Below are 17,652 nucleotides of genomic sequence, written 5' to 3' on the forward strand. Positions count from 1 at the left end.
CTAGAGTGTATGTGGCTGAACCTGCACACTGGGCCTCCTGGGAGGACTTCTAGGTGAAGGTCCTCTGCAGGCACCTGTCCCCCCCTCCCCTGCTTTGCACTGGGTCTCGGTTCCGGGGTTCAGCAGGGGTGAGGTGCTCCCATGCTGCTACTTCACTGGAAGCAAGAGATGCCCAAAGGGGGTTCTGGGAGCCTGGCTGGGGGTTCCCTACAGTCAGCCTGTCCCCTCCCAGGCAAGTCCCACTACCAGCTATGAAGTTGGCATGCCAGTGCCCTGGTGCTTCCCAGCTGCCACCAAAGCTGATGATCAGACCGCAGTCCTGACCCACCACCATTAGGAAGTCAGGGATCCAAGGACAGAGCATCTTATTCTATGATGGAGAGAAGAGCACCAGGGCCTCAGGTTCTGGCTTAGGAGAGGCTCAGCTTCCAAGGTGGGTTTGTGAGGAGTTCAGTGAACAGGATTTCATTTGCCTGGGCATTAGTGCTAGATGGTGAAGTGAGTTCTTCCTGGGGGCATGATGCAGAACAGCCTGCCTGCGAGAACAGTGAGGAAACTGGCCTGTGCCTGGGGACACACCCTCTTGCATCCAGGAGGCGAGGTCAGTGTCCCAGGGCAGGCTTTGCTTCCATTCAGGGCCGCCCAGATGGGCATGTGGGGCCTGGACCTGGGCACCACTCCATCTGATTGACAAGCCAGTGCTGCTTTGTGTCTTTCTCTCCCTTGTCACAGATTCTGAGGATGACGGCGAGTCGGAGGCGGCCAAGCAGCTGATCCAGCCAATAGCTGAGAAGATCATTGCCAAGTACAAAGCCAAAGAGGAGGAGGCGCCGCTCCTGTTCTTTGTGGCGGGGGAGGTGAGTGCTGCCGGGGCCCCCCGGGCTGGCTCCACTGGCAGACCTTTAGAACACGAGCGATGTAGCCCTTGGGGATGTCTGAAGGGGCCTGGGCTTCTGGGGTAATGGTGCTTCTACAAGAGCCCACAGACAAATGGAGCACGAAAAGGTGTCATCAGTCAAGGAAAACCAGTTCCGGCCCTTGCTGCCTCCTTCTTCCCATCTCTTACCCAGCAGTCCCCGGGCAGCAGGGGGCCCTCCTAGAACAGAAGCTCCCTCTTGCACCCACCCCGGCTGCTAGGGAGCCACAAAGATAGTGGACAGCACTTACTCCTTCAGGGCTGGGTCCCAGCCAGGCTCTTGATGCTTTACAAAGAGACTGTTTGGTTAGTCTTCGGACACCCCTCCGCCCAAGGGACCTTTTCCCATCACCGAACGCTGATGGGGATCGGACTATCACTCCGACCTGCAGTTACCCCGCCAGCCCAGGGAGAATGCTGACGTTCCTAGCATTCCTGCCTCTTCCACCCCAGGCCTGTCCCTAGAAGGCCTCCAGCTGGTAGGGGAGTGGCTCCCAAGGTAGGGGAGCCTGGGTCCTGCAGACGCGGAATCTCTGAGATCACGTAGGTTGCGCAGCCACGCCCCCTCGGTTCCCCACCCCGGAGCCACCCTCCACGCATGCGCAGCTGCCTCTCCCCACCCAGGCACTGGCCTCAGTCGGTTATTGACAGACACACATTTTGAAGCCAGTGCTTCCCTCCCCGACCCCGCTCCACCCGCCCTCCTTGCTCCCATCTGTACCTCTAGTCGGTCCGAGCCCTGTGCTCATTTCACGCTGTGTTTGGATCCCAGGGGCGGCCAGACACCCTGAACCACCCATTCATCACCTCAATAGCCGCCCCTGCCCCGTGGGCCCCTGGAAGACAGCTGGAGTCACCCTGCCTAGCCGTGGGGTGGAAGGGACAAAGCCGGTTCACAGGGCCCTGCCTTGGGCTACACAGCCCACTCCACACAAAGCACAAATGGAAGCCGCACTGAATGTATTAAACTCTAACCCCTTCGACCAGAACAGCGGCTTGGAGAGAAAAGATGGGCTCAGGAGAGGGAAAGGGCTGAGCGGGGGTGGAGGCGGGTCTGCAAGGCTCCAGTGGCCGCCCTAGAAACAAGGCCAAAAAGGAGCGCTGGCAGGTTTCCTATAGGCCCGGCCAGGCCAGGTGCCGCACCTGCACCACCCACGTGCTCGTCGCCTACCCATCCTTAGGGGTTCACAGATGAGGAAAGTGAGGCTAGGAGAGGGTAAGGCTGCTGCGAGGCTGGCCTGGCAGGGCTGTGTGCCCAGGCTGGCTCACTCTCCCAGAGCCCCATGTGAGCCATTATTGAATCCCTTTTATAGGATTTATGAGACCTGGCCTCTGAGAGGTTTCTTGCCAAAGCCTCACATTAAGTAGGTGGCAGAGAGAGGAGTGAATGTGAGATCAGGAGTGACTCTGGAAACAAGCTCTCACTCCCTCTGTCCACCGGGTCCCGTACAGGGCCGGGCCAGCCTGGACCAGGATGTTAGGCAGAGGCCCAGGGGTATAGGGGCATCCACTACTCCAACTCCACACCCCCCACCTAACCTTCTCTGCTCTGAACCCGGGCTCCTGGCCTTGGCAACTCTCTTGGCCAGTTCTCTAACCTCAGAAGCAAGACAGTGGGAAAGGAAGTGGGCACAGGGCGCTGGAACCGTCAGGCACCACCTGGGTGCCTCTGAGCCCAGGACTCCAGCCCTTCACAGTCAGCCTGTGGCTGGGGCCTTTGTCTTGATCCCATCCTCACCCACAGACAGAAGTTGTCCTTTCCCGAGCCTCAAAAGACATTAAAATTCATCTCCCCATGTTTGCTCAGAAGGAAGGGAGGCAGCAGGCACTGAGCTTGGCTTTCTAATGGGAGTTGGATGCATGGGATTTGTCCAGGTCTCTCCCCTCTGTTTATCATGAAGATTGTTTATTAACCCAAATGGAGGGCCTGAATTGGGTGAACATTGCCAGAGATGCTGAATCACCCGGCATTGCTTGGAAGTGCGTGCTGTTTGTTGGGTGGAGGAAAAAAAGACGATCACTTATCTTTCCTAAGAAATTGCCCTTTTAGAAAGAAACGTTTTTTGTCTCAGAAACTGCTTGCCAGCCTTTAAGGCCCAGAATACTCTGAGCTCTTTTTCTGCAGGTCTTCTCATTCAGTGGAGAATTTTGCACATTTTATAGTGAAACAACCTGGGGATGGGTATAGAGCGTCCATTTCCTGTTAACAGCAGCATGAAAAGTAACCTCAGATGGCTGTGTGTATGCATGCTCAACCCTATTCAACTCTTTGCATCCTCAGGGACTGTAGCCTGCTAGGCTCCTCTGTCCATGGGATTTTCCAGGCAAGAATACTGGAGTCGTTTGCCATTCCCTTCTCCAGGGGACCTTCCTGACTCAGGGATTGAACCCAGGTCTCCAGCATTGGCAGGCGGATTCTTTAACATGAAGCCACCTGGGGAAGCCCAATCTCAGATGGCTGCCCCCTTACAAATCTTTCTGTCTTTGGATTTCTGTTTGCCTTTATATTTACTAAAGGTATACCTCATACTAGAGAAATTTATCAGGACAGTCACTGGGAACCTACGATTACTACAGTAATGGTGTAAAACCTCAGTAGTACTTCAGAGGCCTGGGCTTCTGAACTGGTTGTGCAACTCCTGCCCACCCCCTACAGCTGTGGGGATGGGGGTCGGGGGTAGGGGGACTGAGCTGTTTTGTTAAAAACATTCCGAAGCTGAAGTCCAGATAGCCCTCTGCCCACAGTGGGGCTGCAGATAATTGAGAGTGGGTTGCAAAAGTAAGTAATCAAAAGACATCCCATTTTTACAAGTTAAAGTTGCTTTCATGCTAATAAAGCAAGATGACTTGCCTGGGGTTTGAGCTGATGGAGAGAGTGAATTTGATTTGATGAATTTGATGAACTAGCTCCCCCTCGCCCTGGTAGGGCAGGGTCCCCTGCTCCCCCTCTCCATGCTCCCCATTCTGAAAGCCCATCTTGCCTGGAGGTCAGGGCTCTCCAGGATGGTGGGGTGGGGTTCCACTCCATGGTGTCTGGGGAGTCCGGGCCCACGGGATTCTCTACTCTCTTTCTTGACAACTCATTGGTTTTCTTCCCCTCTGGTGACTTCCAGGATGACATGACTGACTCCCTGCGAGATTACACCAACCTGCCCGAGGCTGCCCCTTTACTCACCATTCTGGACATGTCAGCCCGGGCCAAGTACGTGATGGACGTGGAGGAGATCACCCCCGCCATTGTGGAGGCCTTTGTGAATGACTTCCTAGCAGAAAAGCTCAAACCAGAGCCCATCTAGTGGGGCCCCAGCTTCCCGGGACCTTATTTAAAACTCATTCTTCTCCTCCCCCTCCCCCCTCTTCCCGTCACCCTTGGACTTTTCCAGAGTGTTCCGAATCACACAACCCAAGTGTCCAACCTCTCTGTGGTGCCTTGTTTTCTGCATTAACTCCTCAGCTAGCACCCTAGGGTGCACATACTCTCCAGCAGCAGAAGAAACCACCGTGTTTGGAGACTCTATTCGGGGATTCGTGGGGCTGGCATAACCGGCCAGAATGAGGGCTGCGGCGCGCTCTTGGTCGCTGGCTCTGGGTGAGGTATTTCGCGCGCCCCCGGGTGTTCTAACGCCGAGTGGGCACAGACCTTGGGTGCGCCGGCTCTGCCGCGGGTGCTAGAGCGCATGCGCAGAGCCCCAGCGGCTCAGAGCCACGCGGGCGCTCAGGTGGAGCCGGGTGGGGGCACGGCCCTGGAGGTCTTGGTGCAGAACTTCTGCCTGCCAAGACAGCCTTTCCTCAGTGACTTGGTCTGTCTTGATCTGAGGAGAAAAACACCAGCTTGTCAGTCGGTATCTTGGGCAAGGGAGGAGCTCCAGCTGTCAAAGGTAACTTGTGTTCTTTTCTGATGAGAAAGAGTAGCTACGGTAATGGTTCACGGAGTAATTGCTTACTTTGATGGAGCACCTCCCATGTGATAAGAAAGAGCTGCTTCTTCCTTCCTTCGAGCTCTTTCTCCCTTGATCTTGACCTTCCCCCAGTTTCTGCCTTCTCAAATGGACAGCCCCTCCCATTTTAGAATGTTGTTAGTAAGTTCTCCCCTCTGGCCATCTTCCCAAGAAGAGGCAGTGACGGACCTGCATTGCCAGAAGAGCACTGTGCCCCCAGCACCCTGTGGCTCTGGGCCTGAGGCCCCTGGAGCCTCTGCCCACCCTTGGTTACCCCTGCGTTCCCTTTTCTTCTCAAAGCAGAACTTTTAAAAAGAGACAAGGAGTTGCCAGAAGCCTAGCTTTTCCCTAAGAACCTGCAGAAAGGGCTGTGCCCTAGGGAGTGCAGGCTGAGGACAGGTCAGCTAAAAATGGGCCCTGTGTTGGCTCTGCTGGGCCCAGCTCAGCTCCTTCTTTGGGCTGAACTAACCACAGAAAGGAAACTAGCAGCTGTGCTCTTAGGATTTGGGGTAGAAGGCTTCCCCGGGTTTCAGCCTATCTCAATCAGGTGTCAGGGCCTTTCGGATCATCTCAGGCCTCACCTCTGGCTCCACTCACAGCCAACCAAGACCGTTTATTTGGAAAACCCAGCCCCTTCCAATTAGCTGTTGACAGCATTGCTTCTTGCTGAGTGGGATTGTTTGTTTGTAGTTCAGATGGACAAGTTGAGTTGGTCATTAGACTATTACTGTTGCCAGCCTGAAATGCAATCACCTAGTAAGAAATAAAACAGGCATCTCTGGACGTTATCAACCATTTGGCCTTTCCTGTCCTTCATAACAAAAATCTTCTGGCTAGTACTGTGCTCCATGGGGTGGGCAGTGAGGGCATGGGTGGCACATACAAGATCCTCTTGACTTTCACCAGGTACTTGGCAGCTGTGCTTCAGGATTTTTGAGAACCAAGCCCTAACATGGTCATCTGTCGAATCCTTCAGAAGCCAGGATGCTCGTTTGGATGAGAGTGCCAGAGGCAGATCCTTGCTGGAGCGCTGGCCGCCATCGCTTGGGGTTTGACTTGCCATGGCAGGGGGTGGAGTCTCAGATGACAGGCATCCTTGTGAACTCATGCTCATTCCCCCTCCACAAGGGAACATGTGCTCAGAGAGCCTGAGAAGGCCAGTTGGAGAAACACAAGGAGTCCCACAGGGGTCCTCCTGTGAAGAATGAGGTTGGAGACCCTCAAACCTGGCTCTGTACAACCCCCTAGGACTAGGGGCTGCTCCAGGAGACCTGCCAGTGTCTCCCTGGGGAGGTAGGAGGATGGAGACAAGATGAGGTCAACCTCACTTGGAGGATAGTTGGGATTTCTGTCTGTGCCCTGTACCATGATGGCCTTGGAGGAAAGGTGGTCTCTCTCAGCAGCTACTTATTTTCTGAGGCAAAAGGAACAAAATCCAGTGAGGAGTCCTCATAAGTAACTGCAGCAGAAAAATGAGGTCATCTATGATCCTTCTATGCCCATATAGGGCCAGCTGAACTACTTGCCACTAATGTCAACTGGACCCACGACACCAGAATTCCCCTCTTGAAGGGGGTGTGGAGGTTAAGATCAGTGGGAAATTTTACTAAAAAGGTACGCCTGGTTTATACAGTGGCAACTTTGGGGGGAAATGCCAGGGGAGAGTCACTTCGCCAGTGAAGAATCTCTATAGTGCAAGATGCTAGAGATCTTAAAGGTTATTGATGCAGACGAAGTGGGTGGCTTCTTAATTCCTACTAAGCAGCTCCAAAATACCTTAAAATTCTGGTCGCTAATTAGAAGCAGGTTAAAACACCAGCTGTGACATATTCAAGGGCTTCCGCCAGCAGCAAAGGAAACCGGGCCCTGCAGCTTGGGACAGGATGGTGGCTGTAAATATGCCACCCTGGGGTTACAAGTCTCTGGTCACCACAATGACTTCCAGATCTGATTCTACCCTTTTTTTTTTTTTTTAATGGAGTTGAGATCTTTTTTTTAAAAACCCATCTTCAACAGTAAAGATCTCCTTAAGAAAAAAAGAAAGGTATGTTTGGGGGATAGGTATTTATGTGTTAGTCACTCAGTCGTGGTGGACTCTGTGACCCCATGGACTGTAGTCCACCAGACTCCTCTGTCCATGGAATTCTCCAGGCGAGAATACTGGCATGCATGCCCAGTCACTTCAGTCATATCTAATTCTTTGTTACCCAATGGACCATGGCCCACCAGGCTCCTCTGTCCATGGAATCCTCCAGGCAAGAATACTGGAGTGGGTAGCCATTCTCTTCTCCAGGAGAATCTTCCCCACTCAGGGAATCGAACCCGAGTCTCTTCCATTGCAGGTGGATCCTTTACCATCTGAGCCATTAGGGGAGTCCAGGTATGTATAGCAGGTCGCTGTAAAAGCTGGAGGGTGACTGAGAACCACCTTCTCTTTCAGGAGCAGGGTGGGGGTGCTGGTTGCTCCCCTAGCCTCAAGTGTGTCCTTGGAATCAGTGCCTCCCACGTATCTGAGCACAGGGAGTCTGTTCTGCTGTTTTTGGCATTAGCCAAGCTTCAAGTGGTAATTTTCAGCCAGACTGTGTTTTTTCCTGTTGCCTAATTAAAGACACTAAAAAGCTGTTCTCTCCTCCTGCTGCCTTGTTGCAGGGCAGCAAAGGGAACTCTGCAGTGATAGAGACATAGTAGAGTCTGCTGGACCCAGTAAGGTCACCCGAGGGAGAAGCTACACACACACATAGGCGTGTCCACGTGGAGAGGCCTTGGAATGGCAGGTCTGGGAGGGGCCCGAGTGAGTTCCTGGTCCAGCCCCTCCAGGGTGCCGGCGTTGTTTCACTGTGGACCCCCACCCCTCCCTGGGCAGGCCTCTGCTTGCCTGCCAGGACCAGGACCTCAGCAGGACAGAAGTGAGGGATGTGGGTTGTGGCAGTGCCCCTGCAGCTTCTCTCCAGATGCTGCTGTGTGGACCGAGGATGGGCTAGAGCTCAGGATCTTCCATTCACCCTGAAGCAGCTGCGTTCAGTGAGCCCTAAACCTAAGTCGCTCTTTGCTCAACACCAACCCTTGTTGAGCGAGCACCCACTCCTTTCCTCCAAGCAGGCTGCTCAAGGGGAAGTTCTCTGCAGACAAATGGCTATTGTTTGTTAGCTTCATTATTGGTTATTCGTTATTAGCAAGTAGTGCATGTGTGAAGGAAGGAATATTTTCCAGGAAACAGTAGGCTCAGATGTAGCAAAGTATGATATGGAGTATACTCTATGGCTGGGATTTCTCCTTCTGGAGGAAGTCTGACATCAGGATGTTCTAGATACACCTTTAGTGTGAAAGCATGAAGAGAAGTCATTTATATTTCATTGTTCAGCCTGTGTCCCACCCCCTGGGCCTTCTGGAATACTTTCCCAAGGCAGGAAATGTGTGGCTAGATTTAGGTAGGATGGTTCTGAGGAGCTGTTGGGTTTCCATGCAATCACACGCCTCCTCCCAAAAGCCTCTGTCCCCCAGCCTGTAGGCCAGTGTGCAGCCAGCCTCACGTCTGATTCCTGGGTGCACTTGCCTCACACAAGTAAGCCAACCACACGGGGCTAGAAGTGGGATACAGGAGAAGGCATGGTTAGAGCCCAGGCCCCCAAACCAGATCGCCTTTGACATCAGAGGATATGAAGTCCCCAGCTAGCCAAACCACTCTCTGGGCCTGCAGTCACAGAGGTGCAAGCAAGGCTGGGAGGCCAGACCCTCATCTCCTCATCCTGTATTCTCTCCTTGCATTCTGAGGAAGCAGCAGCTGTGGGGATGGGCCTCTCCAACTTCCCTGTAGCTCAAACTGTGAAGAATCCGCCTGAAATGCAGGAGACCTGGGTTTGATCCCTGGGTCGGGAAGATCCCCTGGAGGAGGATGTGACAACCCACTCCGGTATTCTTGCCTGGAGAGTCCCAGGGACAGAGGAGCCTGGTGAGCTACAGTCCATGGGGTCGAAAAGAGTCGGACACAACTCAGCGACTAGCACCAGCACCTCTGCAACCTCGAGGCCTCAGTTGAAAAAAGTTGCTCTTCCCTACAGATGTGGCCAGGACAGAACTGATGCCATTGCTACGTGCAGATTTTTGGTACACGTGCTTTGGGCAGCGGCCTGGCTTCCTGAGGCTTTCAGTGCAGCTGAAAAAGCAGCTTGCAGCTCCTCCAAGGTAACTCGGGACCCTGGTTTAGGGACTGTCAAGTCACCCACAGCAGCGCATCAGCTTGTCTGTTCATCTGGCTTCTAGCATATTTCCTTTGCATATTCATTGGTGTAAACTAAGTAAGATCTTGGAGTTAAAAGGTGTTTACATGAGTGTTTTCTTTAAAACACATTTTCCAGGTGAGCCAGCCAGGTCAGCTCCCACAGAGGGTGGAGGCTGCTTGGCCAAGAGGGGTCCACAGCGCAGCAGATGGTTTTCAGTACCAGCCCGGGTGTGGTGCTGTTTCTGGGGTCTTCACGTGATGTAACAACAAAAGTGGAGCTAAAGGCAGCTCAGCTTGTGGTGACATCTGGTGTTGTTAATAACCCTGGGGAACGTGCTAGGAGGTTCCAGGTGAAACGTAGAAACCAGTTCCTCAAGGTTGGCTTATCCTCTGGGCCTTAATGACTTTTTTCCCCTTAATTGGCGTGTGATTGCTTAACACTGCCATGTTTCTAAGAGAAGGCAATGGCACCCCACTCCAGTACTCTTGCCTGGAAAATCCCATGGATGGAGGAGCCTGGTAGGCTGCAGTCCATGGGGTCACTAAGAGTCAGACACGACCGAGCGACTTCACTTTCCCTTTTCACTTTCATGCATTGAAGAAGGAAATGGCAACCCACGCCAGTATTCTTGCCTGGAGAATCCCAGGGACAGAGGAGCCTAGTGGGCTGCCGTCTATGGGGTCACAGAGTCGGACACGACTGAAGCGACTTAGCAGCAGCAGCAGCAGCAGCAGCCGTGTTTCTGGTACAGCAAAATGCATCAGCCACATGTATGCATGTCCTCTATTCCTTGGGTTTCCTTCTCATTTAGTTCACCACAGAGCACTGAACAGAGTTCCCTGTGCTATACAGTAGGTTCTTATATATGTATGTCCTCTACCAATTCATCCCATCCACCCTTCCCGCTTTGGTGTCCATACGTTTGTCTGTGAATGACTGAAATTCTAAGGTGCGATAGCAACCGAAGCTGGGGAGGGGTAAGGGCTTTTATGCCTCCCATCTTGAAACTCCTAGAGGGCGAGGTGGCGGGTTCCCAATGGATGTTCAAAGAACCTGGGGACATCAGCGTTTGCTGAGGGCTGCTTTTCCAGAGTCTCCATTCAAAAGAAAAAGATGTGCTAGTTTTTTTCCTGTAGCAGCTGCTTCCCATTTCTGTCCATTTCCTTCTTAGTTTTTGGTCCAACTTTCTGTACTTTTAAGATTTTTGCCGAGAACGAATGACAATGTGGATGGATCTCCCACTGCAGCAACTCTGAGCTTGCCACAGGCCCAGGGTGGTAGAGGGAGACTTGACTCCATCCTCTTGATTGCTTTTGAACTGTGGTGTTGGGAGACTCTTGAGAGTCCCTTGGACTGCAAGGAGATCCAACCAGTCCATTCTGAAGATCAGCCCTGGGATTTCTTTGGAAGGAATGATGCTAAAGCTGAAACTCCAGTACTTTGGCCACCTCATGCGAAGAGTTGACTCACTGGAAAAGACTGATGCTGGGAGGGATTGGGGGCAAGAGGAGAAGGGGACGACAGAGGATGAGATGGCTGGATGGCATCACTGACTCCATGGACATGAGTCTCAGTGAACTCCGGGAGTTGGTGATGGACAGGGAGGCCTGGCGTGCTGTGATTCATGGGGTCGCAAAGAGTCGGACACGACTGAGCGACTGATCTGATCTGATCTTGATTGGAACAACTTGTATCCAGGAGAAATCCCCACTCCTCCCTTCAGCGTTGGGAGTCGTTTTGAGGTGTGACTGCCCTCTTGTGGCAGATACCACCACTACAGCTACGTGCGGCACAAAGGCAAGGGGCAGCTTGGCCAACCTTCTGAAGTTCTGAAGGCTTCTTTCAGCCGAGCAATGTTCTTTACTTGTCATGTGCTGCTCAGTTTCATCCCTGTTTCCTGGGGAAATGGTGACATAAATATTGGTAAAAAACTGAGAAGGATTCAAGATAGCTAATTTCCATCAGTAGGTAAAAAACTTGACCACCACTTGCTCCCCCATGATCATTTAAAAGGAAAGACTGCCCCTTCCCTCTGATAAATTATACCCAGAAATATATAAAGAACTCACAAGGCATGGTATACAAGTCATTGATCATGAAGAGAAGGGGACGCAAATTTATTTTCCTTCTTACAACCAGGATGATAAAACCAGCGTAGGCTCTTTTGCAGTACTGTTTTTCTGAACAAAGACAAGATATAGGTATGTTGTTCTTTCATTGGTTTTTATTTTGCGACAAAAATCAGCAGGGACAAAAACCCAGGAATAAAAATAAGAGGAGGCTGGTTTCATGCTGAAAAGGCATGGAGCCTCTTTTCAGTGATGTATGTTTCTTTAGCACTTTTCCGAGGTGTTGGGAGACTGTCAGTAGAGTGGTATTGGTCTGTGGGTTGTCCGCCCATTTCACCTGCAGGCATTGTGGCTGTGAGGCTGGCAGAGGAGGCCACACGCAGCCTTTGTGGGCTCAGCACAGAACAAAGGCTGCGGGCTCTTCTAGTTTCTAAAGGCTGACGGGGATAGACGCTCTCAAGAACATTCCAGGGGCCACTGTCACCCAACATTTATGTGGGGCCCTGGGCAGGTCCAGACCAAAGCAGCTTCCAGCCTATCAGGCTGAGAGAGCACAGCCAACCAGAGAGATTGTTCCTGCAAAACCCACTCCTCTCCCATATGACAAAGCAGTCCCACCGGGGCCACTTGGGCACAGCCATGCGTGACCTTTTGGTTTACCAGGGACCTGGGCAAGGTGAAGGGGTTAGGAGAGGTCCCTAGTTCCTTTGGGGCATGCTGCAACTCTTTGGACCTCCCTGGGACGAGCAGCTGAGGGGCTCCCAAGGAAGCCCAATCAAGGCAGGAGCCACCATATGGAAGGGAGGTGCTCACACTACACTGCTGGCATCTCAGTCTCCAACCATATTCTCTCTCTTTTTTTTTTTTATTATTATTATTTTTTTTCCAACCATATTCTCTGTGGCTGCAAAAACACTGCTTAAAAGTCAGTCCCATACTCTAGTCCCACCCCCCACTTCCCATAGTGACTTACAGTGATCACCACCTGCCCCTGCCCTCATGTCCCTGGCTACATCCCACTGGTGCTCAGTAAGGATTCAGCCTGCCCTGGTTTAAGAGAACAGCAGGGTTTTGCTGCTGAGCTGTGGGCTCAAGGGCCCTGAGTGTTCATCCTCAGAACTTCCGCCCCTCTCTGTGCAGGAGCCTCTGTTCACACAGCACCAAGAACACTGGTGTTCTGTTTATGCTGGACGAGGGGTTAATGTAAACAAGTCATTCCATTTAACCAAAAGGGTTACACAAAGCAGGACTAACAGCAGGAAGCTATTACAAAGAGTATGGCTTTGTTGAGAGATGCAGGATTAAGCTGAAGATTTAAAAACTGCTTTTTCCTTTTCTGAACTGAGAGTCTTCAAATATCTGCAGAGATGCAAAGAAGGTATAATACCAACTGATGAAATGAGCTGTTTCACCAGAAATGGGGGGAAAAAACTGTGTCATACATAAACAGTGTCTAAGTCATGGCCTGAATGAACAATCAAAGAGATTAACACAGCCGAGCCAGAAGAACCACTATTAACCACTATTAACACTACTGAATGCCTTAGCTGTACCCTTAGCTTCCTGGGTCATTAATCTCTCAGCAATGTCCTCACCACTAGGCCAAGATGAAAAGATGGGCATTGACACCCACTGACCACACTGAAATAAATAAAGCATTTTAACATAATCTACTGGTCTGCACTTCACAGGGGCTTACTTTCCATTGACCAATGATCAGAGGAGTAAGTGACCAAGCCTGGTCATTCTAACCAGCCCTCCCTGACTGCAAACACCTGCAGCTGTGGAGGGAGGGGTCCTCCTGCCCAAGATGATGCCTTCAGCAACTTTCTGGGCACAAAGATGCTCTTTGGTGGACAATTTTTAAAAACATAAGAGCCACGAGGAGCACTTACTCCATGGGAGCACTTACTGTTGTCTCTTACCCACCCACACACATATAAAAATCAGTGGGAGGATAGGAGACCTCAGGAGGAATTTTGACCTTCCTTATTTTTGAGGCTGAGCAGAAAGTCATGGAAGTTCTTATTTTTCCAGTAACCAGAGACAACTTCAAGCTGAGGACGGCTTCCAGACACCCTCCTCTCAGTGTTAACACCCGTCCCTCACTCGCAGCTGTCTTTTGCCTTCAAAGAGCAGGATGCTCGCGGCCATGGCTGAATTCAGGCTGTCCACGCCAGGCACGACGGGGATCAGCAGCCTCCCGCCCCCTGTGCTCTCGGCCAACTGCAGGGACTCCAGGCTCACGCCGTGGGTCTCCCCACCTATCACCACGGCTGCCGGTGCCTCTGTCCAGTCTGAGTCGTAACTCTGGACCTCAAGTTCAGGGAGCCAGCATTGACTCGCTCCACTCTCTAGATCCTCTTCCTCATACTCATGAAACTTCAGTGGGCGTTGGTCACGTACCCAGCCGTAGTCACTGGCCTTGTTAGACCTCTGGGCCTGGGCCTGCACGTAAAGGCCGCAGTTGTCAGCCACGTAGACGCGGGTGTCAGTGGGCAGGTGGTCGGGCACTGCTTCCCAGTCCAGGTTGTTGATGATGGGCACCTGGAAGTGTGCGCCCATACCTGCCCGCAGCACTTTGGGCTCCCAGGCATCCACGCAGCCTAGCAAATGAAAGAAGATTCAATTAAGATTATGAACCTTCCCAGACAAGGGGACTTTGAAGGAAGTCAGATTGGTTCTGGATCAGGATAAAGCAAAAATGTCCTATCGTGGCCTTGGTGGCTGGGACCTCTGCCTCCCCAGCTGTGGCAGCGTCCAGCAAACTGCTAAAACAGCTTTTTTTCGTTCCTTCAACATACACCACACAGAATTCCATGGTGGTCTAGTGGTTAGAACTTCATACTTCTACTACAAAGGAGCATGAGTTGGATCCCTCATCCGGGACCTAAGATCCTGCAAGCCACGTGGCATGGCCGAAAAAAAAACCTCCCACACATGCCAGACATTTGGACAGGAGATGGGAGAGCCTGGAAGTCCCCAACCTCAAGGAGCTTGTAATAGAGAGGGCAGTGGTGCTGGGATGACATTTCAGCAGGTAACTATATTATCAGTAACGACTAAAGTTAAAGAAGCATGAACAGGGTAACAGAAAACCCTTGTGCACAGAGTGGCAATCAGGGAAAAACCACTGGGAGAACACGACACTGAGCTGGATCGTCAAGGACAGGAGGGTCTTGTCAGGGAAAGACCAGGGCAGAGGAGAGTTAGAGAAGCGGCAATCGCACCACAGTCCAAACACTAAGTATGATAATCGAGCCAATTAATGGGGCTGAGGCGGGAGATGAGGCAGGAGGCAGGAAAGGACCAGTTTAAAGGAGGCTGGTGTGCCCAGGCGAGGGGTTTAGGGTTTCACCCAGAAGACAATATAATGTCACCAAAGCATTTTAAGCAAAATAGGGACAGAATCTGGTTTATATTTTAGAAAGACCCATTTGGCTTCAATGTTGAATCTGGACTGGAGCAAGGAGGACACTAGTAATGGGGAAATTACAACAATCCTGGGAAAAACCAAGGCCAGAGCCATGTCCTGCACACACCCCGTCTTTGCAGTCGTGCTAAACCCAACCGCCTCCATGCATCAGCAGACACATGGCCTTTCCCAGTGCCACAAGCCAGGAGACAGCAGGACTGGGGCACCACCTATCTATTACCCTCCCTGACTTGTTAGCACACATCTCCTCATTATAAGTTATCTTAGAAGCTAATCTGTCAAATTTCAGGAAAGGTTAAGTAGGCAAACCAAGTTCAAAAAGGAAAAAAAGACGTGGAGAAGGTAACACTGTCTATGTGGGTCCCCAAGCACAGGCTCTCCTGAGCACTGTGGCAAACGGGCTGGGAGGTGGGCTGTGTGCCAAGAGGCTGGCAAGTCGGGACAGAAGAGGTGCCATCTAGTCCACCCAGTTAGGAGTAAGGAACAAGCTGAGATTCCCCCTCATCCTCGGGTCCTCTACGCTGGGCACCACATCAGGTGTTCCCCGCCTTTCTCTACCTCTCCCATACCAGCCACCAGCAACAATGTGAAAACCTCCTGCCTGGGTGATACAGGTCCATTTCCCCAAACCACACTTGCTCTCAGAGCTCTCAACAGTGAGGCAGGTAAGTGGGATATGGATATAGGGACCCCGAGCCTCACTTTCATGCTGGCATAGAGATGCACCCCAGGGAGGGATGATGGGGGGAAAGAGCTGGGAAGAGCAATACAGGCGAGTCTCAGCAATGGGACCACTTCTCTTACACCGAATGGCAGCTTCACTGTTTCTGATGGATGATCCTCTCCCTCCTCCTCCTTCCAGGCTGTAATAGGTCTGTTAGGCATATCCCAACTGTCAGGCAAGTCTGTTTGGAACCAAGGCTACAAATTTCTCTTTATGATGAGAGGACAGAACCAAGTGTTAAAACCAGCATCTATTTCTTTTAAAAACCTAGCAGGTGTCAAAATAATTTTAAAGATAATCAACAAGAATGAGCATGCCAGGCATGGTGCTGAGTACTTGACATTCATCTCACTTAATCCTCAGAACAACCCTACCAGGTAGTTTCTGTTACGCCTGCTTTCCAGATAAGGGAACAGATGGCTCACAATGCTGCTCACTTACACAGAGCTACCAAGGGACAGATCCAAGAACCAAATCCATACACATCTGCCCACGGAGCCAGCTCACTTACAAACAGCCACCTAATCCACCCAGTAACAGGCGATCTTACCTTTGGTGAGTAACACTTTGCTGCAGCCTGCCCCAGCAGCAGATCGCAGAATTGTCCCCAGGTTCCCAGGGTCACGGAGATTGTCACAAATCAACGATATGGGCAGTGTGTGGCGAAGCTGAGTCTCAGGGTATGTCATCTTAACATGGTCAGGTTTGGCAAAAATCCCTGAGGAAACAAGAAATGTGATTCATTTGTCTGATGTGGGTATGGGGAGTAATTTGACGTTTTGGTTATTTACCACTCTTGGTGTATTTGTAATTACATACATGTAAACATTCTGATGGAATAAATTCAGTGTGCCCCCCGCCAACTCCCTCATAACTGCTTTCAATAGTGGAATGTATCCTTTCAGAACTTCTTCCATGCACTTCCCTACATGTATGTCCATCTACCCATATATAAGTGCTTTTTCTTTTATAGTAAAATCACACTCTATGTAATTATTCTGTGATCTAGTTTCCTTTTTTTTTTTTTGGCCAGGCTTAAGTGGCTTGCAGGATCTTAGTTCTCCCACCAGGGATTGAACCTGGGCCCACAGGCAGTGAAAGCACCAAGTCCTAACCACTGGACTGCCAGAGAATTCCCAACATTTTCTTAAGTTTTAAATGAACATTAAAGGTTGAAGTGACTCCCAAAACATAAGGTCTGAGGAGGAGTGATTACTCCCTGCAGACTATAAAAACTCACAATACAAATGATGACAGACAACTGGCTTCAGTTTCCACTTAAAATACAAGATTCACAGATTTGAAAACTGTGTTGTAAGAAAAGGTTAGGCCCAGTAATATTGTGAATTTCATTTAAATTTGTTGCCCTGAGACAAGTATGAACAAATGATCCCAAGCCTCCCCTTCTACAGACACAGTGAACAACCACTGACCCATTATTCCCTGTGGTGTTACCAGGTCGGACCAATCCTTGATATCCTCAAATTTCACCTTAATGAGGCTAACACCTTTCAGCTTTTCAATGGGCAGCTCTTTTATGTATTCCAGACGGCTGAAGAAGAAAATTTGGGGCACAGCACCAGCCTTGAGAGCGTCTGCAATCAGCCTACGACCTTCCAGCAGGATCTTCCCCTGCTTTTCTCGAAATGGCCTGGACTTAACTATGGTCATCACACTGCTGTGGGTGGAAACAAAAAGATGGGTAATTACCAACATCCTCATTACGGACACACATCGAGTTCTAGCAGACATGAAGAGCTTCGTAGTGAAAGAAACAAACGAACTGTTAGAAAGACACTTATTCTGCCCTCTGTGCACAATAAAAACCAGAGAGGTGTGCTCCAAGAGAACGCAAGGGAAAGAGGTCAAGCTCTCGCCATGAGGAGGGAGGAGAAACGAGAAAACTCGACAAGCCTCGGGGACACATCACCTTAGCCTTTTGTCTCCAGGGAAAGCCTTATCATAGCGAAGCCCCGACTCTTCCCAGGTGCTGGGCGTCTGGGATGCTGGCCCCTGAATCTGCTGCTTCTGTCGCTGCTCCCGGGGACTGGCCTCTGCCGCTGCCTTCCGAGGCTGTTTCCCGGGATCGAGCTTCCGTTCCACAACCTCACCAGATGGAAACAGCACTTTCACGGGGCTCCGCCGCAGTGCCCGGACCCAGCGCCGCGCATCGAGGTCCCAAGCCTGCACCACCGGCAGCAAAGGTCGCGTACCCAATCCCACGCGCTTCACTAGCGCCGCCATCTTCCCCCGCCCCGTGGGTCGCGTCACGAAGGCGCGCCGGCGGCGGCCAGTGACGTCACTAGCGCGCCGGCGTCAGCTGTGGTTTGTGCGCCGCCGTACGCGTGA

The 17,652-nt window shown here is 51.4% G+C and overlaps 2 protein-coding genes across 2 annotated transcripts in view; one reads left to right on the forward strand and one right to left on the reverse strand.

The window, feature by feature from the left end:
- Positions 1 to 5,649, forward strand: part of NXN (nucleoredoxin) — a 163,946-nt gene extending 158,297 nt beyond the window's left edge. Inside the window, exons 7-8 of the mRNA NM_001102136.1 lie at positions 733 to 857; positions 4,030 to 5,649. Of these exons, the coding sequence (NP_001095606.1) occupies positions 733 to 857; positions 4,030 to 4,212 (308 nt within the window). The 3' untranslated portion in view covers positions 4,213 to 5,649. The remainder of the gene's footprint in view (positions 1 to 732; positions 858 to 4,029) is intronic.
- Positions 5,650 to 11,278: 5,629 nt separating this feature from the next.
- Positions 11,279 to 17,574, reverse strand: MRM3 (mitochondrial rRNA methyltransferase 3). Its single transcript, XM_002695710.6, has 4 exons — positions 17,234 to 17,574; positions 16,737 to 16,981; positions 15,854 to 16,021; positions 11,279 to 13,749 (listed from the first exon to the last, which is right to left on the reverse strand). The coding sequence occupies exons 1-4, from the start codon at positions 17,545 to 17,547 to the stop codon at positions 13,235 to 13,237; spliced, it is 1,242 nt and encodes a 413-aa protein (XP_002695756.1). The 5' UTR covers positions 17,548 to 17,574; the 3' UTR covers positions 11,279 to 13,234.
- Positions 17,575 to 17,652: the final 78 nt, after the last annotated feature.

This window comes from Bos taurus, chromosome 19 (genome assembly GCF_002263795.3).
Source record: "Bos taurus isolate L1 Dominette 01449 registration number 42190680 breed Hereford chromosome 19, ARS-UCD2.0, whole genome shotgun sequence".
Classification (NCBI taxonomy): domain Eukaryota; kingdom Metazoa; phylum Chordata; class Mammalia; order Artiodactyla; family Bovidae; genus Bos; species Bos taurus.